Here is a 24,937-nt window from a genome sequence, read left to right on the forward strand (position 1 = left end):
GGAACAAAAGTCATCTCTAGTAGCTTTATGCATACGAGCCCTGGACTGATTATTTCTCATTATATTTAGTATTGATATATTCGGATTCTCAAGCAGATGACTTTTAAAAAGTGAGAGGTTTAGCAGTTATAAACTAAACTTAATCCACCATTTTCTATTTGAATACGGACTTTCCGTTTTGAATTTGCCATGGAGTTTTGTATTTTTGTTATTTTACTTTTTAATGTAAAACAAGTTCATCCCAAAATACCTTTTGCTTATAAAATAAGAACTATTTCACCATTCTTAAAATACTAATTAATCATAATAACATGTACATATATATCTCAATTCTAAAGAAGATGTTCTCGACTTTATAACAATGTGTCTGTTTTAAGAGGTTCCTTGATAATCTGGAAAAAATCGCTAATTTACCGTTGTCTTCTAATTTTGAAATTAACGTAAGCAACAGTAAATTTAAGACGTTGTTGTCCTGTCTAATTGACTAACAGACATATTCTTTAATTGCATGTATATATATTTTTTTAAGTGATCTTAATATTCCCTGTGTGAGTAATTACAGATCGTATACAGACAAGACAGAGATAAAACAAAAGTTCTAGCTGTTGCTTATAGGTAGAGCTCGTACCATGTGACAATACATATATCTCTTTATGAAAAGTGGTATTTGGTGATGAAAATGAAGACCTATATAAATACACAATGTGTCCTATATTTATATTTAACAATACATTTTCATTGAGGTACAATAGTTATCAATATAAATGGTATACAATAAACGAAAACACCTGAAAGTATTTTTAAGAAATATCTCTTTATGTCTTCAAAAATAGAGTATTCGTGAGTAAAAAAATATAAATATTGTCTTTGTTCGTTCAATATTTTATAATGATCTTATAAGTCTTTTCTGTTTCGTCTTACTTATGCTACAAAAGAAAAAGAAAATAAGATATATTTAGGGTCATCACTTGGTTTTCCTATAACAATTTTAAGCGATATACTACTGTTGCCTTTATATATCTACACTGGTAAGACATTAACCAAAACAGTTTTAACTGATATCATATATCGGGAAATTTCAGTATTCCTCGCAACCTTGATTTTTAAATGACATTGGAAAACAATCTGTGTCTACTTATCCTGCATTAAGTTATTATTAATCGAAATGTGTATTAGTGTAAACAAGACTTGCTCTCAAAATACAAGTTCGGCTTAGCGCGTTTCTGATGAAGATAACTCCAGAAATTTTAAAAGGCCCATATAGACATGAGATATGTAACATGTTGTTTTTATGACTGTTAATAGAAATTTAATTCGCTTGCAAGTATTTTTATGCAAATATCAAAGTTTTATATCTGTTGATATACAAGCAGCATATTCTATATAAATTCATATATCTAATGCACATTGTCATAAGAAAATGCTGTTAAAAAGTCAGGAATATGACAGTTGTTATCCTGTCGTTTGATGTGTATGAGCTTTTGCTGTTGGCATTTGCTTAGTAAATTTCCGTTCAGAATTTTCCACGGAGTTCTGTATTTTTGTTATTTTACTTTTTTTAAACGGAGCATCATATTATAAATCTTCCAAATATCGAACCAACTTTCCGATGTTCAGTTTTTCGGATAGAATTATATTTTTGTTTTTGCCTCGCATATTAGAATTAAGGATTCAAACTTCTCACATTTAGTACAAAACAACAAATAAACTGTCAAAAATAGTCTCATTTTGATATCTTTCATAAATGTTAAGATATGACGAACAGCGTTGCCTACAATGATAGTTTGCTATAAAATGTATTTCTCAAAGGTGTTATTTGGTAAAGTCGTTGCACATTACCTGGATTTGAAGACAAGATATCAAATTGAGGATATATACTACTGTTTATTTGACCGAATGCACCAAGTGGCACTTTAGGTCCAAAACTTAGGTATGGACATCTAAATGGCGTAATAGTGACATCACAAGTGACATGTCTGAACCAAATTGTCCAGATCATATTAACCTATACAATTGAGAATGGAAATGGGGAATATGTCAAAAAGAAAACAACCCGACCAAAGAGCATATAACAGTCGAAGCCCATCAATGGGTCTTCAACGCAGTGTGAAAATGAAATATCAATTAAATTAACATAATTCTGAAAGGTTTGAAAAAGTTTCAATTTCATGGGCTAAACAATTGCCCTTTTATACCTTCCTTTAACATGACAACAAACAGTTGCGTCACGGATGAACAGATGATAAGCATGTCAAATTATTTAAATGAAAGAAACGAAGGAAAGACAAAAAAATCTAGAACAACAAAACATAATGTAATACAAATCAAAAAGTATGTTTGAAATCTTTGCCAGATTTTATTCAATGTGATGAAACATTTTCAGAGTAACTACACAACGCTAATTTGACATAGAAATGTGAATGGTCATAAGGTCAATGAAAACTATGCCATGGATATAGAAAAATAATCACGTACCTTTTCAAACATGTACAGTTAGTTGTGTATATCGTGTGTGTAACAACACATACAGTGACGAAAAGCACACACATTAAAGGAACAAACCAAGCCATGTTTGGAGAATATCTGAAGAATGTAAAGAACTGTATACCATTCCCTTGGGTCAGAGGAGCTGCATAACTTGTAAGAAAAACAATATAAACCAATGTAGAAGCCTGTCTGTTTCCGATATCCACAGCATAAATCGTTAGATTTAAAATGGAGCCTTCAGAATATTGAGTCAGACTTTGGCTGACAAATATCGAACCATTTTCGTTAACATGAAATAAACCATAGTTGAAGTCTGTAAGCGCAATATGGTAAAAGATATTTCCTAAAATAAAATAAACAATATTATTATGTTGACTTCTATTTTTGACATTATAACCTAAGGGTGCAATCAACAGTTTTTTTCTATGACGTCATATTTTGAGGGACCATGTATAAGTGACCCTTAGTGGTGGACTGATTAATAAAGATACCTGTATAAAACTAGATATCAATGGAATCAGAATGTTCTCTAGTTTATAATGGAATAAAAAAAAAGTGTACTTTTAATAGTATAAAAAAGTTTTATCCAGAGAAACTGGGAAAAACACTGCCTAATTTAAGCTTTAAAAACCTGAAATCAGGTCATGTGCACACCCCTGAAGACATGATACCTGCACATTTTTCATAATCAAAGTTGTATGAATTTCATAGATTTTTACCTGGTCTTTCAAAAAATTCATGTTTCAGGGTACGTTCGCCTGCTCCGAAAAGAGCTACAGTGGCTGCAAATGAGTTTTGAATTTTCACTGCCAAAAAAACAGACTGTTTACTGTGTTGTCTCCCCTCAAAACATGAATATTTAATCTAATTTTTTAAATTATTTTAATCATTCAACCGGTTTTAATTGAAGTTAATTAACATATCTTTACAACCAAATACAAAAAACATGATACTTTTTCACCAATTATGTTGATAAAAGGGACTTCCCTCGATGTCTATTTTTAGTTGGGGAATAACCCCTAGTTTTTTTTTATACGAAACTGTTTATAGCACCCTATTATATATGTTTGTTTTGTTAACACATTGTTGCTAAGATAATAATTTTATGCGAAAGTCATATAAGTGAGTGGTGTGGCTGTCTCAGACAAAAACAGGAATAATTCACCATTTCATGTCAGGAATATGACAGTTGTTATCCATTTATTTGACTTTTTCGATTTTTCCATTAGATTATGAGTTTTCCGTTTTAAATTTCCATCGTAATTTCGACATTTTTGTTAATTTACGTTTTATATCAATTCATGTATTGGTGCATATAAGTTTTGAAACAAGTATTTCATGCCAAAACAAGACATTCATACGTAGTGAGAGTGGTATTTTTCAAATACATGTATGTGTATTATAGACAGGTCCATGGATTTCAGGATAAAACATTGACGTTTAGTATCCCAGGCAAAAGCCATACTGCCTAACCCGTGTTTAACAAAATTTTCGAAATTTCCAGCTCTTAATCCTCCTCAACTTCGTTTTTGCTTTATTTTGATTTCAAACTTATTGTATCGAGTACCATAGATTAGTCTTATGTAGAAATAATGCGCATCTGGCGATTTCATTGAAGGATTTTTCCTGCTATACACTGCCAGTCGAAATATGTGGTTAAATAGCGCCATTTCTGTGTCATTTCGTCTCTTGTGGAGAGTGGTCTAATTTTAAGCAAGAACTGTATGATGTTTAACTGACACAAAAGGTGGAGTAAATAAAAAAAGAAGAAGATGCAAAGCACAGTGTACTTTTTAGACCAGTGACAAAATAAACAAAATGCATGTGTGTATGTAACATTGCAAAAGATATACCACTAAGATGGAATACCAGTAAACATAAGGATTATCGCTTTCAAAATAGAAAACATTGGGATTTTGATTAGTTGATTTATAAAGATGGGAATATGTTAAGTAATACAAGACAAATACAAACAGAAGAAGAAAAACCCATAGCAAAATTAAACCCGAAATCATATTCATATTATGATACCTCTGATATTAATCAAACTTACCATAACTTCCAATATCATTATCAATTGCTTGTACCTGTCCGACAATTGACCCAACATTTGAGGTAACTGGTATGTAGAACGTGTATATACTATAGGTAAATACTGGTGCGTTATCATTGTCATTCGATATAGTTATATTAATGTAGGCCATATCCGTATATTCATTATCACTGATAGTAACATTACAGTTTATCTGAGATGCTGTGCCGACCATGTCTAGATCATAGTCTGCTGAAAACGACAGGAGGCCTGAGGATGAATCAATGTCCAATCGGCCTGTGTCAGCACCACAGTCAAGGGAAAATTTTACAGCGCCACCATCTTCATCTGTATACTGATAAAACGGACCATAAAGAGCGGTACCACCCTAAATAATCAATCAAAATAACAAAAATTTAGATTTAAGTAACCTGTTTTGTAAAATCTGCTCTTAATTAATGGTAGTAACATAGTAAAACAACGATAATGCTTACTGGCACTAATTAATCTACTAATAGTTTATAACATACTTTGTGCTCCATTGCTGTTAGATAATAATGTATGGTGTAATAAAAACAACACCTTAAGGCCGAACATTTGTAAAAAGAATTATGGCTCGACGCGTTCCGATAAAGGCAAATCCGAGACAAACAAAATAGAAACTCGAGTTTAACACACAATTAATACCGGTACACCGAACAAGAATATGAACGTGTTTCGGTGTAAACAAAGTATAAATGGATAAATCTTTATTTTTAGCCAATTTAAAACATTATCTCACATTTCAATAAATGTATGACATGAACCTATAAACGACATTAACCTTAGTACCCGATTCCTTTATTTTTTTAATATTTGGTTTAAGAATCTGATTGAATATAATGAAGGCTTCATATTTTAAGTTAATCATCCAATTGCTGCATTTCAATTTTCAACTATAATTAATGGCATTTTCGCCATTATAGTTCTGAAGTATCTTGCAGTGATTGGAAGGAAATATTAAAAATACAACAACTTACAGTGCTTTCTGAAGGTGTAAGTGAGTAATTCGTCTTCGTAAACACTGGAGGTTCGTTAATATCCTGTATGTTCAAAGTAATGTTGGTAGTATCTTCGGACAACGAATCGGAAGCACTTATTATCAACAAAAAAGACTTGAATGGGATCGTCTCGTAATCAATATCATATAAAGATGTTATTAATCCAGCTGAAATAATAATCAACAGCATTTAAGCTTATTAACTTTAGAACATATGACACAACATAGAAAACTGAAAAGCAACACGAACTCCATCAAATACAAGGGGTGATCGCAGGTGCTCCGGAAGAGTAAGCAGATCCTGCTCCACATGTGGCACCCGTCGTGTTGCTTATGTTATAACGAATCCGGTAATTAATAGTCTAATTTGGTAGTCACATTCATGACAGGGAAGGGGATTGTAGTTACAACGTAATATCCGATATCATTTGTGAAACGCTTATTCCATAACGATAAACCAACTCGTGATGGCGTCCGTAAAATTTACGAAGGCATGATTTCAACTTCACCATTTGGAACTCTTGAATTAATAGCTTCCTTGTGAGCAGCAACCCTCTAATAGAACAAGCAGTTTATCGGATCGAGACAAAACAATGGCGAAAATCATCCTTGATTGGTTTTATTTAAAAATTTAGGTTGTCACTACACAACAGGAAATTAACTTCAAATAAAAAAATATTAGTTGAATTCTATGGTATATTTGTTTGATTGCTACATTTACAAGAATAACTAAACTAAAGAAATGATAATTAACAATTCTTTTTTATAGTTGGGCCATTTAGTCAGAATTAATTTCAAAAACTGTCATAGTACAAAGGTTTTTAAATCATTTCTAAGTACACAGTACCAAAGCTTTATATAATACATTTTATACTTTGTGTTTTAAAAAAAATGCTTTAAACATGTGACAATATAACAAATTCCTATGTGGCTCAAAATTAAATTTTGTGTATTTTCAGTAAAAACGAATAATAAGGTATTTCCAATTAAAAACAGAATTTTAAATATTGAAAGAAAATCTATGTATTGCACTTTAGTTACAAATTGTTTACAGGTTAATCTTGTATGTCTATGCAAATTTTAACCAAAGTCGTGTTAATGTTGCCTTCTAGGACTTTAAAAAGAGCTGAAAAGTATTTTGAATAATGTATAAAATGTATATTCTCTTCGATATTGAAGTTCTATTGGATCTCCAAGGTAGGTAATATGATATGCTCACTCTTCCGGAGCACATGAGATCACCTTTTGGTTGGATTCGTGATGCTCAGTCTTTAGTTTTTCTATGTTGTGCTTTGTGTACTGTTGTTTGTCTGTTTGTCTTTTTCTGTTAGCCATTGAGTTATTTTCGACTGATGAGTTTGAATGTCTCTTTGGTATCTAATGCTTCTGTTTTACACAAATACATTTTTCAGAGATGAAGCGAAATGTCCTTCGTTTTTTTGCTCTTGGGTCGGATTGTTTTTCTTTGACACATTCCCAAATTCCATTCTCAAATTGATTCTGTGATTACATAAATTAACAAAGATGCAACCATCTTTCTTTAAAATTCACTGTTAACCTGGTAAAACCATTCGATTTTTATGTTTTGACAAATATTGATTGTAACTAAGAGTGATTACAATCGGTGGAGGGGATGAATTTGGTTCCATTTGATTTGTAGGAAATATCTTAAACAATTAAAGCTAACGATGTATTACCTTCAGATAATGGAGTCATAGTATGTTTTAGAAAACAAATATGATATTTTGAGGATATAATATAACGAACCAATTGTACAGATGAAAAGTAAAGATAACAAGAATGTGTCCCAAGTACACGGATGCCCCACTCGCACTATCATGCATTTTCTGTGTTCAGTGGACCATGACTTTGGGGTAATAACTCTAATTTGGCATCAAAATTAGAAAGATCATATTATCATAGGTAACAAGTGTACTAAGTTTCAAGTTGATTGGACTTCAACGTCATCAAATACTACGGTACCTTGGCCAAAAACTTTAATCTGAAGCGGGACGAACGAACGGACCCACAAACCAGAAAACATAATGCCCCTCTATTATTGTGGTGGGCATAACAATCATAGAATACTATCTTACTTGATTGATTAACATTAAAGTAAACAGCGCCCTCTGGTGGATTATATATGACAGAAAACGTATGACTGTCCAACAAGTCTTCATCTGTAATTGTCGGTTGAAATATGGACGATCCAGAATGTGTACCTTCAAACACAGTTATAATCTGCGATGGAAGTTGGAACGAAGGAGGAAAATTAATATCTAAAAACAGAAGAAACTAGCACTCAGACAAAATTAATAAATATGATACAATTGCAAGCCAAAAGACTATCAAGTTGAACGAAGATCATGCAATACTATATGTTAGCAAATCAGACAAAATAGCAAGCTAAAATAAATCGTACGAAATTGTAGATTAATTTCAAAACTATCGTCAAAGTGAGAAAAAAATCTGTCAAATTTTGAAATAATGTTAGACAGTATATCGAAACTGGCGTTTTTCTATACAAAACAAACGATACAAAGTATTATGCAAAATATGTAATAAACATCCCAGTACGATTTGTAGAGTTGAAATCAAGGATAATTACGATATTCTGTACAAAAAAATGGGCGGTGATTTCAACTCTACAAATCTTACTTGGATGTTTTCCTAAATACAACACCTTGTATAATAATTTGCATTATTTATTCCTATATGGAATTGATATGGAAATTTCATATAAGCAGAAACACGTTTCCGACGCTCGAAATGTATAAAATGTTTAATTCATAAACTATGCGTGATTGATATAGCATAAATGATTATACGTTTAGTTTCTTATATTGTTAAATAATGGTTTGAGGTACCTGTTATACGAACTGTTAATGAATGAGCATCTTACCAGTTATAAGAACTGTTAATGATCTAGAATCTTACCTGTTATACGAACTGTTAATGATCGAGCATATTACCTGTAATAAGAACTGTTAATGATCGAACATCTTATCTGCAAACAGAAATGTTAATGATCGAACATCTTACCTGTAATAAGAACTGTTAATGTTCGAACATCTAACCTGTAATAAGAACTGTTAATGATCGATCATCTTATCTGTTAGACGAACTGTTATTGGTCGAACATCTTACCTGTTATACGAACTGTTAATGATCTAGCATCTTACCTGTTATAAGAATGATCGAACATCTTACCTGTTATAAAAATGATCGAGCATCTTACCTGTTATAAGAACTGTTAATGATCGAGCAGCCACCACATTTCGTCCATCTGATAAACTTATGTACAGATCATATCCGGCTACAAGTTCAGCATTTATAGAGCGTGTGAAAGATATCTCACCAGCTGAAATATCAGTCATAGAATCATAAGAATTTTTAAATAATTTAAAAGCAGACCATAACTACTTTCAAACTTTCGGTTTAACAACAAATGAAAGTATATGCTGGCATCACACATTGGAGTATTGATCGGCGTGCACCAGACGTTAACAATCGTTAAACCCGTGTTGCATAAGTTTTCAGTACGTCGAAATGCAAAGGTATACGCTTGGGGAATGCTATAACTCCAGGAATTTTTTATGCAGCTTAAAAATTTGCATTCAGCTCAGGCGTGTGTCAAGCGTATACCTGTACGCTAAACGCACGTAATACATACGCTACAAACGCGTTGAAACACTACAGATAGGTTTGAGACACGTTAAGGGCACGTTGTATACGCTTCAAGATCGTTCGACTAAAATATATGCGAGTGTGTTTGTAACAAACTCCTCATAATTAAACGTCCCAGACACGCCGAAAGCACGGTGTATCGGCCCAGATACGACCGGGACGCGTCTCAAATACGTTAAAGAATTATTTTTTTTGTTGCTTTGAAGCGTGCATTCCATCTACGTGAGACAAACGACAAAAATACGCCAACATAGGTTACGTGAACGCCCAATAAACTCTTAGGTACGCTTTCCGTATGCCCAATACACGCTTAAAGCTCGTTGTGCACACGATACAGATATGATTGACAGGTTGAATGCATCCAAAATTGCTATCGTATTGGCAGCGTACATGATTTTTTTACCACGCTCGGCGTACGTCGGAGCTATACGCTGATGTGTGATGCCAGTATAAAGAAGTCATGACAAACAACGATGACAGTTAGCCCCAATACGTTTGTTATAGATTGAAACTACGAGAGATATAAAGTAACCTAAAATATGCTTTTTTTGGTTCAATCATTAATGAATGTGAAATAGTGAAATATTAATTCGCTTTTAGCGACCAGCATGGTTCATTTTTCATGTGTTTTTTTTTATCAAAATGAGCCAAGAAACATTGATGATGAATTATTCACTAAAAGTTAATAATTCAACTTCATTGAATTCATATTCATGTAAACTTAAATACAGCCCCTTAGCTAGAGATGGATAACGCATGAATCGTACGTGTCGAGTTATTCAAAGGAAAAGAATGTCAACCATGAAAGTGAAACTACTTTAAATCATTTGATTGACTGATTCGATCAACAAAACATCTTTCTTATACAGAAAAAAAAACGATGATTAACATCTATTTTTAATCTATAATATGAAATTAAACAGACCTAGAAAATTCCAACTGGACGATTTTCTTATCAATTTATATCTATATTTATGTTTAAATCGCTTATATGACCATCACAGGTATTTGAAGGTCAACACGATAGTTAATCAGATGGCGTCTAAATTAAAATGCACACAAACAAAGCTACATAATCGCGACCCCATGCTCTGTAAATTGTTTATTTCAGAATTTTTATAGTTAAAATAAATGTTTTACGATGTTATAATGTTAAATCAAATATGATAATTTGAGTAAAAATCGGTGAACATGAGTTCGACAACTAATGCCCGTTTAAAGACTGTCGCAAATTTCATATGTAGTAGAATATAGTAGAAAAAGTTCAACTTTAACATATTCAAAATTTTAACCATCTCGAAAGAATGAAGTGTTAAAACAAAGTATTGTAGTATAATCGAAAGTATTTGTATGTAGACATAGGAATTTCAAGTTATAATCAGTAGTTTTGAAAACCATATACAGGTATTACTTACTATTTTGATCGATAGCAAATGGGACATTCGTAGTATTTGATGACAAGGAATATTGTACATTGTCATTTTCTGGATCCACACTGTCTACAGTATAAATAATCTGACCAGCAGCTGAGGTCTCGGACGAAACACTTGTTTTATCTATAGTCATATAAAAAAAAATGTAAAAAAAATTTAATCAAATGAAGATGCATAATCATAGAGTCAAGTTAATCAACGACAGTAATACTTATGTTTGTTTGTTATAAATAAAAGAACACGTTGACAAAACATCAATAAGACATTAACCAAACAACATGAAAATGAAGCTTTATTTGAATATTTCAATGCGATAATTATTTGTCCTTCCGTCTCAAATTATTCGGCTTAAATAATTCAGTGGAATGTCCTCATATTTAAATGGAAGATGATAATAAAATCGAAGTCTTTATACTGTCCGATATTGTGCTCAATATATAGTTTATGGCTGTTTAGCATTTAGATAAAATTCATACTGCCCTAAAGCCATTAAGTATTAATTTTCTTAAATAATTAATTCGGTCATTTGAATTGATGACCAAAAACAACAAATGTTCAAACAAATGATTACTATACATTTACCTTGAAGATTAGAGAAGTATGGAGGCATGTTTCGAAGAATGTAAACGTAAAACTCTCCCGAATCACTTCTTCTCTGGTCACTACACTCTATGTTTAATGTGTACTGTCTTTGGGTGTCGTAAACAAATCCTTGATTACCTAGGACCCATATTTCGGTTTCTGTAAACATATAATTTAATTGTTGAACAAATGATATGAAATCATCATCTCAAAACTTTGTGTAAAAATTCAACTTATTAAACTAACAAAAAATACCATACGGTATAGCTATGCGTTTACTGTTCTATGTTGGCTAGAGGTATAGGGGAGTGATGAGATCTCAAAAAACATACTTAACCCTACCGCATTTTTGCGCCTGTCGCAAGTCAAGAGCCTCTGGCCTTTGTTAGTCGTTTATGATTTTTAATTTTAGTTTCTTGTGTACAATTTGGAGTTTAGTATGACGTCAATTATCACTGTACTAGTATACATATTTTTTAAGGGGCCAGCTGAAGGACGCCTCCGGGTGCGGGAATCTCTCGCTGCATTGAAGAATTATTGGTGACCTTCTGCTGTTGTGTGTTCTATGGTCGGGTTGTTGTCTCTTTGACACATTCCCCCATTCAATTTTCAATTTGATTTTTATGTCTATAATTGCATCCCTTGACGTGTAATTAGTTTAAATAAAACTAATCCGCAGCGCTCGAAGCAATAAGTTTGGCAACAAATCGGTATTGGTAATGATATCATAAAATAAAATTGAGAAAGAAAATGGTCGACGCAATTGCTGGTGGAAGTTACGTCCTCGAGTGTATCACCATCGAGTAGTCAATACCTCAGCATTGATCATGAATATCAATGCCAAGGTTTGCAAAGTGACAATTAAGATCCTTAACTTCTTGAAGGGCTCACAAAATTTGTAACACAGGTCATTACACACAAGTTTTCACACAACATTAAACTATACCAAATAGTACTGATCCAGGCTGAAGGTAGTATATAGTAGATGGTATTGTTAGAGCACACGTGACTGTATCATTGGTTGGATCTGTCACTGATATGGTATACAACAAACTTTCAGCAGTCCAACTTTCCGGTATCTCTGAACTCATCGGTAGGTTAGCAATTGTTGGTGGCTAAAACACGTTACACAGAAGTTACCATATCATACTGGTTAATATAGATATAGGAAGATGTGGTGTGAGTACCAATGAGACAACTCTCCATCCAAATAACAATTTAAAAAAAAGGTAAACCATTATAGGTCAATGTACGACCTTCAACACGGAGCCTTGGCTCACACCGAACAACAAGCTATAAAGGGCCCCAAAACTACTAATGTAAAACCATTCAAACGGGAAAACCAACGGTCTAATCTATATAAAACAGAAAAACGAGAAACGAGAAACACGTATATATTACATAAACAAACGACAACTACTGTACATCAGATTCCTGACTTAGGACAGGTGCAAACATTTGCAGCGGGATTAAACGTTTTAATGAATCCAAACCTTCTCCTTTTTTCTGAAACAATAGCATAACATCACAACATAGAAAAACACACGATAAAATATTAATTGGCAGGCTTAACTCATTCAAAAAACGTACATTAATACACTATAAACGAATAAATTTGATCTGCGATATCTTAATGCAAATGCACAGTTAATAAAATATTAGGGACAACATTCAAGGCCAAAAAGCAAACAAACAAGTCAAAACAAAGCCACAATATACGCTTATTGTATACACCTGTTATTTAAACTTATTAATTCTGTTTTCAAAATGTAAAAGTGCCTGACTTATGGTTATATAGAATTATACATACTATTCATCCACACAATGCAAGCGTTTATTTACTCGGTCCTTTATCATATAGAGGTATGAGAGCACCTGATGTAGAGAAATACTTTTTACATCCAAAAAGTTCTTCTTTTACAACATGTTAGATTCTCATAAATGTGTGTGTAAATATATAGATACAGTGTTTATGGATACATGGAGACATTTAAATAAAATAAATTATTAAATAATCTTACTTGTGCGGCTTATATAGAAAATATTCTATTAGAAAATATTGGGAAAACGTGTTGGCTTTTTGAGTCTCAAAGCTCTTTAACTTTTTACTTTATTTTTGGTGTTAAACTTTTTTTTTATTTGAGCATCACTGTTGATGTCTACGGTAATATTTTACCTGATTTATGATTAATTTGATAGTCAGCACAGCATCAACTTTATCATCCCCGTCGTCACATTCTACTGTAAGTGTATATGAAGCCGTCACAACTGAGTTTAGAAAGACTCCTGCGTTCTTATACACTCCATAATCTTTTAAAAAAGAACAAAAATATTGAAGAGTCTAATATTTCCTTCTTAAACATTTTAGAACTTGAAACAAATGCCGCCTATCTTAATCAATAAATAGCCCCATCATCATTTGTCCGTCCAATTATATCACTTTGTATTACAATTTTTAACACAATTGTTTTAGAACGCAGCTACTGATGATTCAATACAATCATTGACGCCTTAGTTACAGAACATTTGAGATTGCATGGTCAAAGTTTTTCTTACGCATTCTAATCCGAACAATTCTTAAAATCCTACCATCTCCAAAATATACTGGCATAAAGGCCTATAATGAATTCATATGAAGAGATTTGTTTTACACAATGCATGAATTATAGCTTTTGGAAATGTATCAGTTTAAAAATTAAGTTGCTGTCGACCGTTTGAAGATACAGTTGAAATTCAATGTTATATTTAAAAACACCATTGATAGTTATCAAAGGTTCCAGGCTTATAATTAGTTCCATACAGCAGACGCGCGTTTCATCTTCACCCGACTCATCAATGATACTCAGATCAAAATAGTTAGAACACCAAACAAGTTACACGTTGAAGAGCAATGGGGCCCCAAAATTCCAAATGGTAATATATGCCTGGGATAAGAAACTCTTTAGTACATCCAATATTTCACAATTTTGGAAACAGTAAATTTATAAAATTAACATATAATTGATATTCATGAAGAAAAGTCCACCAGCAGTTAAGTCGACCCAGTGGTGTAATTAGTCATCAGGGGTACCAGGCTGATATTTTGATATACCAGACGCGCGATTCGTCTACATAAGACTCATCAGTGACGCTCAGATCAAAATAGTGACAAAGCCAAACAAGTAAAAAGTTGAAGAGAATTGAAAACCAAAATTTCAAAAAATTGTGCCAAATACGGCTTAGGTAATCTATTCCTGAGATTAAAAAAATCCTTAATTGTTTGAATAATTCATACTTTTGCAAACAGTAATTTGATAAAAAAAAATGACCATATAATTGATATTCATCTCAACACGGAAGTGCTGACTACTGGACTGGTGATACCATCGCGGGCGAAACGTTCACTAGAAGTGGCATCGACCCACAGGTGTAAATATATAGTTATCAAAAGTACCAGACTTATAATTTGATACGCCAGACGCATGTTTCGTCTACAAAAGACTCAGTGACGCTCAGATCAAAATAGTAAAAAAAAGACATTTTTTATCCTTGTTCTTTAGGCAATAGCAGTGTATCGATGTTGCTCAATTGTCATAAATAGTATCACAAAAATAACAGATCTGTATTCATTACTGTTTTACCTGTTGAACCTGATATTTGGGCTACATAAAATGGCACAGTTCCTCCTCCTTTCTTAGCGCAAGTTACCGGGTCTGTTACTGTATCTGTAGCATTAAAGGTAAATATCAATGTATTGTCTGCAGTATCCTCTGATATTGATACAGCATCAGGGAGGTTATTGATTACAGGAAGCTGCAAACATATTCAGTTTTAGTATACATGGTCAGCTAGGTTCAACTTTAATATAAGTTGAGTAAGATTTGCTCGGTTAACAATTTACGAACTTATTAAAATATGTGTAATAAATCATGGCAAATATGAATGTTGATACCGTTATGAACCAAAAGTCCAACATAGATTTTGTAAATCAATTAAAAAAATAGTGGTTTATAATTAAAAGTTGGTTAATTCACAATTTGGATTTCCCCTCATAATGTGTTACATACAATCAAACAGCTGTAGAGTGTCAGATATAATGTCTCGAAAGAATACAAATGTTCATAATATGATTGTTACTGCTGAACAATTTGATTTTTTTTTCTAAAAGATGAAAATAAATATAGCTCAGTCATTTATTGACCTACTCTCCGTAAACCCCATAAGAAATAATTGGTCGATCCCTATTTTATACAATTTCTTCTCTCGTGTCCAGTAAGGTGACCCTGTCATTAATTCTGATTTCCACAACAAGAAAGACATTTCCATTTACTTTTCGATTAGAAATAAAAGTTCTAAAACTTACCCTATTAATTATCTCAATAGTTTCTGTTCCGGTTGATGACACAGTGCATAAGTCCTCCACTTTCATTTGTAAATTATATGTATTCAGGGGAGGAGTCGCTTTTATTCGAATTTCGTCTAAAACAAACAATACTAAATGAAATATCAAATATTTGGCTGATAATAGTTGACGTATTTGATGATATGTTCATCTCTGTACCAAAAATATAACATTGCAACTCATCATTATATAAAACACTTGCACTGATTCTATAAAGCTATAAAGACCAATGGGCAATGCCGCCTCTTTAGAATATAAATTGTGTTTAGTCGGAGTAGAAGTGAGACTTTGAGTTAATGAAGACCGTCCTCTTTCGGAAAACCTTGGCAAACTCCGGTTTACATCTAACCTCAGATGTACCACTGTACGTGACATGTAGTTACGCCAATACATTGTGTTGCAGTTAGATGGTTAGTTGTGGCGAATGCTTTTTCAATACTCTTCTTGAATGGACAACATTACCATCCTGACCCGGGTAGCATCTACTCTATATTTCACCCGATTAAACGATATATTCTATGAAAAGTTATTGTTACATATATTTTGAATATGTCCGTTTTGAAACGATAGATGAAACGCGCATATATATTGTTTGAGTTTTAAATGGTTGTCAACATAAACAAGATTTTTGATATAGTTATATAGTTATCGAAGGTAACAGGCTTATAATTTAATACGCCAGACGCTCGTTTCGTCTAAATAAGACTCATTATGCAACAAATTACATTTTATTGACAACGATGTGTAGAAAAAAACAAACAGACAGTTGATATTGGCACTGTGTTTGTGTTGTTCTGTGTACATTTTCAACTGTGAAGGCGTGGTAATGATCCTTTCATTATTTTTTTGTGTTTTTTTTTATTTTAAAATTATAATGAAATTCATCTGTTTTCATTGCCTAACCCAACCATTATATCCATATCAGATTTTTTTAGTAAACGATCTATTAGGTTCATTCAAATTTGAATACATTCAGGCAGATTCAGAGCTGGGTAAATCCTGGTGTGTGTTTATTATCAACATTTAGAGACAATCGGTATACCAATCGGTACTGAGTGTGTACTCTTACTGCAAGATTTGTTTTAGTATAAAAGAGAGAAAATAAAACTTCCAAAGTTATTCTACCTCAAGTTCAGATACATTGCAACTACATAACCTACAATTAAGAGAATGCTTGCAACTCATTGATAACTTTCTATAAAGTTAACAAATAAAATCAGATCTCTAGATACCTCACTTGAAATTGACACATATAGAGGACTTTAATCTGAGATCACCCCTGGTTTTTGGTGGGGTTCGTGTTGTTTATTCTTTAGTTTTCTATGTTGTGTCATGTGTACTATTGTTTTTGTGTTTGTCTTTTTCATTTTTAGCCATGGCGTTGTCAGTTTGTTTTAGATTTATGAGTTTGACTGTCCCTTTGGTATCTTTCGTCCCTCTTTTAACATAGGATCTTTGACAAAAGAGATTACTATGACTCACGTTTTTAATGATAAACTATATAGGAATGACCTCTTCTGACTAAATGTAATTGTTCATCAACGTTGAAATATAAGCACGGTGTTCACCAATTTGTAAGTTTTACCTTTATTGTGGATTCGTTATTATTCGTTTGATACAAACCTCCGCGGGTTTCATGGGTACAGGTGAACCACAAATTCAATGAATAATATATTTTCAATAGGCTTTGTATACACAGATTGCAACGAAATCAAATAGTCAAGAAATTGTCACGAGTTTTTAGGAATCCACGAAAATAAATGAATCCACAGTAAATATTGCTTAAAACTTATTTTCAATTGTTCTGTTGATTGCTAGCGTTTTGTTTTATACATTTTATGGAGACATTCCATTTTCCCATATTGCTTGCATATGATATGTTCCAGTGAATCTGAGATTTAGGATACTTTTAACAAACGATCCAAGATGATGGGTCAGCAGATTACCACCAAGAATTAGAAAATTGACAGATACGATTTGTCTATGTACCAAATCACAAATAAAGGCAACAGTAGCAAAACCGAGGGAAACCTATCAACTATAAGAAGAAAACAATGGACCAACAGAAAAACTCAACTGTTATGAAAACAAACGCAAAAATTCATATTGGATAACAACTGCCATATTCCTGACTTTGTACAGTAAATTTTAAGAAAATATGGTGAGTTGGACCTGTCTTTCTTATATGGCAATGTTGAAAATATCGCTAAAATGACGAATGACACAGGAACACAGTAAAATAAACGCAAGAACACTCAGAACAGAGAAATACACACATAACACACGCTATGTTTTTGCGAGCTTATCTCTTTGGATATTAGAAAATATATCTGATCTGATATGAAACCGATTAGGTCATATTACAGATTGTGACATTTTTAATTAGTTTTAATTTGCATGGTAGTTTATGCATGCAGAAGATGTGTACCTATTGGATACATAACATCAAATTTAGAAACATGGAATTATCCTCAAATGTATAAGAGAAAAAACATGGACTCTTGGAGATACTTCTTTATTGACCTAGATATAAAACAAGTCAGGTTATATATGCCAAAAAATAGTATCCCGATAATCGCTGACGGTAATAATCATTGTATTATTGGTATTGAGGTTTCATCCATTGATCTTTGCTTCAGACTATTGAATGACCATCAAATATTACTGACAGGATTATTTTTAACAATTTCAGCTACGTATGAGTATATCTAAATATAGGAATAAGAAGATGGTTGTGATTGCCAATGAGAAAACATTATACCAGAGACTAAATGAAATAAAATAAAATAACAACTATAGATCACCACACGGCCTTCAACAATGAGCAAAACCCGTACCTTATAGCCAGCTATAAAAGGCCTGGAAATGATCAATGTAAAACAATTCAAACTTGAAAAATAACGACCTGATTTATGTAAAATAAATAAACGTAATACAAATATGATATACAAATACAAAAAGACAACCACTGAATTACATGCTCCTGTCTTGTGACTCCCACACACAAAATGTGGCGGTGTAATACATATGCATATTAGCAGGCGCCCAACCCTACCCTATCCTGGGACAGTAGTGTAACATTACAAATTTCCTTTCTACGTACCTGCGACAAGCTCAAAATAACTTGTACCACTGTTGGTAGCTGATTCTAATGTCAACGTGAGGTTTCCAATATCCTCTTGGTCATTATCAGTATATGTTATTGTAGTTAAAACCTTTCCAATCGCGACGTCATCGTTATAAACTGTTACTGTACCAAGGCTAGTCAACTGTGGAGCTTCACCTTCAGCAAAATATTTTCAAACTTTGTTAAGATTTAAATAAAGATTCACCTTTCTTCAGGCAATGATGACCTTAAATGGATTTTATGTCCAATTTGGTCTTAGAGCTCTCTTATTATTTTGGATTTAAATTCAATTATTATTAAAAATTCCGTTGTCTGATGGAAACAATCTAGAAAAGCATTTAGGATGCGTGATATTTCTAATGTGTTGTATTTTTTACAGCAACAGAGTGATACTGCTATTGGTAAACTATTAGTTAAGATTTATTTTTTCTCAATCGGTTTATGAATTTCGAACAGCGGTATACTACTATTGCCTTTATTTATGTCAAGTTGATCTTCAATAGTTTCGGTTTTTATAAGTCTTCTGCTTTCAAATATTCGGCTTTTCGTTCATGATGAAGGTAGATCGGTTTAAATGCTTCGTACGAATGAAGTTTATGAATTGTATTTTTTTATTTTTATATTCTAACAATTCCGTTCCTCAATTTTGGATGAATGAAAGTTTTTTTTTCATCATTTGAAAAGTATCTTATTTGTAAAAAATAATAATAATACTTTATTCAGAAGCAATACAGCTGATAGAATATACATGTTTACAATATTTTTTAAATGCGTCAATGTAATAATAAAATACACGTATGGTAGAAAATGACAATAAATTCATATGATAAAAAGGATTATTAATTTTTTTTCGATATTGAACAAAAATTTACCTAAATCATAAAAATTAATTCACATTGTGAACTGATAACAACTGTATAAGTTTAAAAGCGGGTGGATTTGGCCAATGGCATTTCTTACTATATTGTTTTCTTAAATAACTATACTTATGACATTCTAAAATAACACGGAATTCTTCTTCAACAACATTGCTATTACACTAAAGTGTTACAGGATATAATACGTGTCGAGTATAGATCGAATAATTCATTACGCTAGTTATGATAACCACAATGCATAAGGAACTTACCTTGAATGGGAGTTATAGGACAATATTTTCTTTTAAAGTCTGTCATTAATTTATGAAAAATAGGTATGTATGTAAGGTATTCACAATATTATACATGTTAATTTGCCAGGTGAAATATTTACAGCAAAGCTGAACATTCATCAAACATAAATTGTCATGTTTTTCCCGTAATACGATACATTTTATCTTATGGCTATTACTGTTAGACAGACAGAGTTTGGGATACACTGCACTCAATAAACGTATGTTTCGATATACCATAACAGAACAGATATGGATGGGGTATTTATTTCAGATAGTCAAGTTTGAGCACATGGACTAAGATGCTATGATGCTGGTTATAATTCAGAAGTTATGCGATTGGTATCCAAACAGCCGGTGTTCGAATAGGAACGATTAAAAAAAAAACACAAAAAAACACATTACTGCATGTCTAGTATTGTTAGGCTAAACAAAAAACGTAATTTGTATACTAAAATACCTGAATACTGTGGAATCATTATTATTCGTTAGATACCAATTTTCGTGGATACATGGGTAAATAAAGGCAACAGTAGTATACTTGCTGTTCCAAATTCATAAATCGATTGAGAAAAAAACACAAATCCGGGTTTCAAACTAAATCTGAGGGAAACACATCAAATATAAGAGGAGAACTACGACACAACAGAAACATATCATTAAAATGTAACACACACAGAAACGAACTATTATATATAATTGCCATATTCCTGACTTGATACAGGACATTATAAGAAGAAAATGGTGGGTTGAACATGGTTTTGTGGCTAGCCTAACCTCGCACTTTTATGGCAATGTTAAATATAAGGTAATGAATAAGGGTGAATCACGAAATTAAATCTTCAATGGTATGGGCTTGTATGCAGGCTTTGGCAAAGATTACAAAATTAAATATCCACGAACATGTAATTTTTCCTTCATCCATGAAAATTGTAACCAATTAAAATAAATGAATACACAGTTGTTCTCTTTACTATCCGATATCTTTTTTACCATACAATATAAGTTAAAAAGAAGTGGAAGGAAGCTCAGAGAAAGACCAACAAAAGCATGACAAAAATAAAGAAACGACTAAAAGAAAAATAACAGCATGCAAAACATTTCATACAAAATAATGACACAACAGACTTCAAAACATAAAATGAAAGACAAATAGTAGTATACAATAAAAAGTTAAATCATAATCAAAATAAATTTCAAAGAAATTCAAAACGGAAAGTCCCTATTCAAATGGCAAAATCAAAAGCTCAAACACATTAAACGTAATGAAAACAATTGTGATACTCCTGACATGGTACAGCCATTTTCTTATGTAGAAAATGGTGGATTAAACCTGGTTTTATAGGTAGTTAAACCTCTTACTTGAACACTACATAAAAATATATGACATGTAGTAACGTAAATCGCAGTCAAATCAGGTTGTTATCGCAAGTAACGTAGATGGAAAACAGGTCCTACTTCACATGTGCAATGCATATTGAAAACCGATAACTAATATTGATTTTATTAAATACTTTTAAAACAAAAAATATAGCATAAATGCCTGTCTTACATGCATTTTTAAGGGGAGAAAAGTTTATTTAGAAATTTTTGTTAAAGTATAGTACTTACTCGGTGTATACGTGGACCTAATGGCATAGTCAGAGTTTATGACTGTTGCACCTGAAGTATCAAGTGTAGTCGATACACCGATTGCTGTTGTAATACCAGTTAACCTCCTTATGTTTTCTGGGCCTTCGTTAAAATAAGTTACTATAAATCCTCCAGTTGAATGCCTGAAAGAGAATTTATTCTTTTAACATGTTTGACTGTTTAAAGATATTTACTTCAAGTGAATCAACTTAATTCATTTCTTCTTGTAAACATAAACAAGAGGCTCTCAAGAGCCTGAATCGCTCAAATGTATTTCAGAGGAGAAGATTTTTAAATGTTAGCAAACTTGATGAACAAATTGTGTAAAATTGCCTTTAAAGGTCAATAACTCCTTAAGGGGTCAATTGACAATTTTGATCATATTAACTTTTTTGTAGATCTTAATTTACTGAACATTATTGCTGCTTACAGTTTATATCTATCTATAATAATATTTAAGATAATAACAAACAAGAATGTATCCACAGTACACGGATGCCCCACTCGCACTATCATTTTCTAAGTTTAGTGGACCGTGAAATTGGAAAAAATTCTCTAATTTGGCATTAAAATTAGAATGATCTTATCAAAGGGAACATGTATACTAAGTTTCAAGTTGATTGGACTTCCACTTTATCAAAAACTACATATATGTACCTTGACCAAAAACTTTAACCTGAAACTTGCACTATCATTTTCTATGTTCAGTGAACCGTAAAATTGGGGTCAAAACTCTAATTTGGCATTTAAATTAGAAAGATCATATCATAGGGCACATGTATACTAAGTTTCAAGTTGATTGAACTTCAACTTCATCAAAAACTACCTTGACCAAAAACTTTAACCTGAAGCGGGACAGTAGGACGAACAGACGCACAGATCAGAAAAAATAATGCCCCTCTACTATCGTAGGTGGGGCATAAAAACTGCAAAATTTCCGTAAAACTACCAATTTAGTGGCAGTAACCCAACAAGTGGTTGTTCGATTCGTTGGAAAATTTCAGGGCTGATAGATCTTAACCAATTGAACAATTTTACCACATATCAGATTTGCTCGCTCTAAAGCGTTTGTTTCTGAAATATCAGCCACCAAGAATGTGTCCTTAGTTCTTGGATGCCCGACTCGCACTATCATTTTCCATGTGCAGTGGACCGTGAAATTGGGTTCAAAAGTATAATTTGACATTAAAACTAGAAAGATCGTATCATGGGGTTTAATAAGTTTCAAGTTGATTGGACTTCAACTTCATCAAAAATTACCTTGACCAAAAACTTTAACCTGAAGCGGAACAGACGGTCGAACGGACGGAAGGACGGACGAACGAACGGATCCTCAGACCAGAAAACATAATTCCCCTTTATTATCGTGACCAAAACTTTAGCCTGAAGCGGGACAGACGGACGAACGGACGGAAAGACGAACGAACGAACGGACCCACAGACCAGAAAGTATAATGCCCCTTTACTATCGTAGGTGGGCATTGGACTTCAACTTCATCAAAAACTACCTTGACCAAAAACTTTAACCTGAAGCGGGACAGACGGACGAACGGACGGAAGGACGGACGAACGAACGGATCCTCAGACCAGAAAACATAATGCCCCTTTATTATCGTAGGTGTGAATTGGACTTCAACTTCATCAAAAACTATCTTGACCAAAAACTTTAACCTGAAGCGGGACAGACGGACGAACGGACGGAAAGACGAACGAACGAACGGACCCACAAACCAGAAAACATAATGCCCCTTTACTATCGTTGGTGGGCATTGGACTTCAACTTCATCAAAAACTACCTTGACCAAAAACTTTAACCTGAAGCGGGACAGACGGACGGACGAACGGACGGAAGGACGGACGAACAAACGGACCCACAGACCAGAAAATATAATGCCCCTTTACTATCGTAGGTGGGCATTGGATTTCAACTTCATAAAAAAACTACCTTGACCAAATACTTTAACCTGAAGCGGGACAGACGGACGAACGAACGGTAGTACGGACGAACGTACTGACCCACAGACCAGAAAACATAATGCCCCTCTACTATCGTATGTGGGGCATAAAAACAGCATTTGACCCCTATAATCTATTTTTAGCCATGGTGGCCATGTTTGTCGATGGATCAAAACTTCGGATACAATCTATAAACTAGATACCCTAAGGAACATTTACTTAAAGTTTGAAGGTATTTGGCCCAGTTGTTTCAGAGGGGAAGATTTTTGAAATAGTTCACGACGACAGACGACGACGGCTGCCAAGTGATGGCATAAGCTCACATGGGGTCCTTCGGGCCCTGGTGAGCTAAAAAGGAAAATAGCACGTGTAAGACATGTTATATGTTAATCAAGACTCCTGGTTTTAGTGGTAGCTTAAGAAAAACTTATTATGCTAAATCTTTTAAAACACTGTACTGTTCCACGGACAATGTCGTTTCCGGAATTAAATCTGCTCTGTTTGCACAACTTCATTTTGATGCAACTCAACAAACTTTGCGTTAAAGGACAATACAACACCGGTCTTAATAATAAAGATCCGAAATTCAGGGTTTTTATAACCATTTTAAAAACCAAAAAGACAATAATCCGTCTTTATCAATAAAAGTACGCATCATCGAGGACGTTTATAACCACACCAATAGCCTTATACCAAGTACTCCTTTCCGAAAAGATAATGACAATATTTGGATAAGGGAACTAAGTACTATAATGTCATATGGTTCCAATGATAACATCAAAGGATTGGGACATTTGTCAAGTCCAGCCTACAGTGATGTAAATATAATGAGCTTTAACTCTACTTTAAGATACAAACGTAGTCATGGGCAAAGAACATAACCATCCGCCTAATGTTACAAAAAAAGTCCAAATCGAAATCGAGATCGCCTTCTCGGAGTATTGATGACCTTCTTTCACATCTTCATCATCCACTGGGATTAAATTACATTATAAACTTTTCTTTTCCGAGCCTGTTAATTTTCAAAAACGTATGAAAGAATGTGCACTTGACAGAGGATGCATTAATAAATGTTCTCCAATATATAGACTGGGTCAGTATAATCTTTGATGTATCTCTTTTCTGTCCAGAGAGATCGGAACCTAACATGAGAAAAAGAGGAAATTCCTTCCTGTTCAAATTACCAATAAAGGAAGGGATGATTATTAACATCAACAATGTTCTGCATCACAAGGGAGTAACATCTGAAATTCCATTTTATTCTTATAACCAGTATGTTCCTATTGAATTCCACAGTTACACCAAAAACATTGCACCTAAAGTATGTAACTTTGAGCAAGCATTACAGGACCTTGATTTAGAACAATACATAAAAATTCCTCTATATTGCGACTATTCCTGCTCGCCTTATTATATTTACAGCCCCTTCTA

General features: G+C 33.1%; 1 protein-coding gene across 1 annotated transcript in view; it reads right to left on the reverse strand.

Moving 5' to 3' along the window:
• Positions 1-353: 353 nt before the first annotated feature.
• Positions 354-24,937, reverse strand: part of LOC139526680 (cadherin EGF LAG seven-pass G-type receptor 2-like) — a 34,291-nt gene continuing 9,707 nt past the window's right edge. The window contains exons 5-18 of the mRNA XM_071321841.1: positions 21,530-21,693; positions 18,745-18,924; positions 15,603-15,718; positions 14,881-15,052; positions 13,437-13,570; positions 12,207-12,375; positions 11,261-11,419; positions 10,661-10,801; positions 8,797-8,919; positions 7,655-7,837; positions 5,539-5,726; positions 4,541-4,907; positions 2,476-2,830; positions 354-926 (exon numbers count right to left, since the gene is read on the reverse strand). Coding sequence (XP_071177942.1) covers positions 884-926; positions 2,476-2,830; positions 4,541-4,907; positions 5,539-5,726; positions 7,655-7,837; positions 8,797-8,919; positions 10,661-10,801; positions 11,261-11,419; positions 12,207-12,375; positions 13,437-13,570; positions 14,881-15,052; positions 15,603-15,718; positions 18,745-18,924; positions 21,530-21,693 — 2,494 coding nt within the window. The 3' untranslated portion in view covers positions 354-883. The remainder of the gene's footprint in view (positions 927-2,475; positions 2,831-4,540; positions 4,908-5,538; positions 5,727-7,654; positions 7,838-8,796; positions 8,920-10,660; positions 10,802-11,260; positions 11,420-12,206; positions 12,376-13,436; positions 13,571-14,880; positions 15,053-15,602; positions 15,719-18,744; positions 18,925-21,529; positions 21,694-24,937) is intronic.

This window comes from Mytilus edulis, chromosome 6 (assembly GCF_963676685.1).
Source record: "Mytilus edulis chromosome 6, xbMytEdul2.2, whole genome shotgun sequence".
NCBI lineage: Eukaryota > Metazoa > Mollusca > Bivalvia > Mytilida > Mytilidae > Mytilus > Mytilus edulis.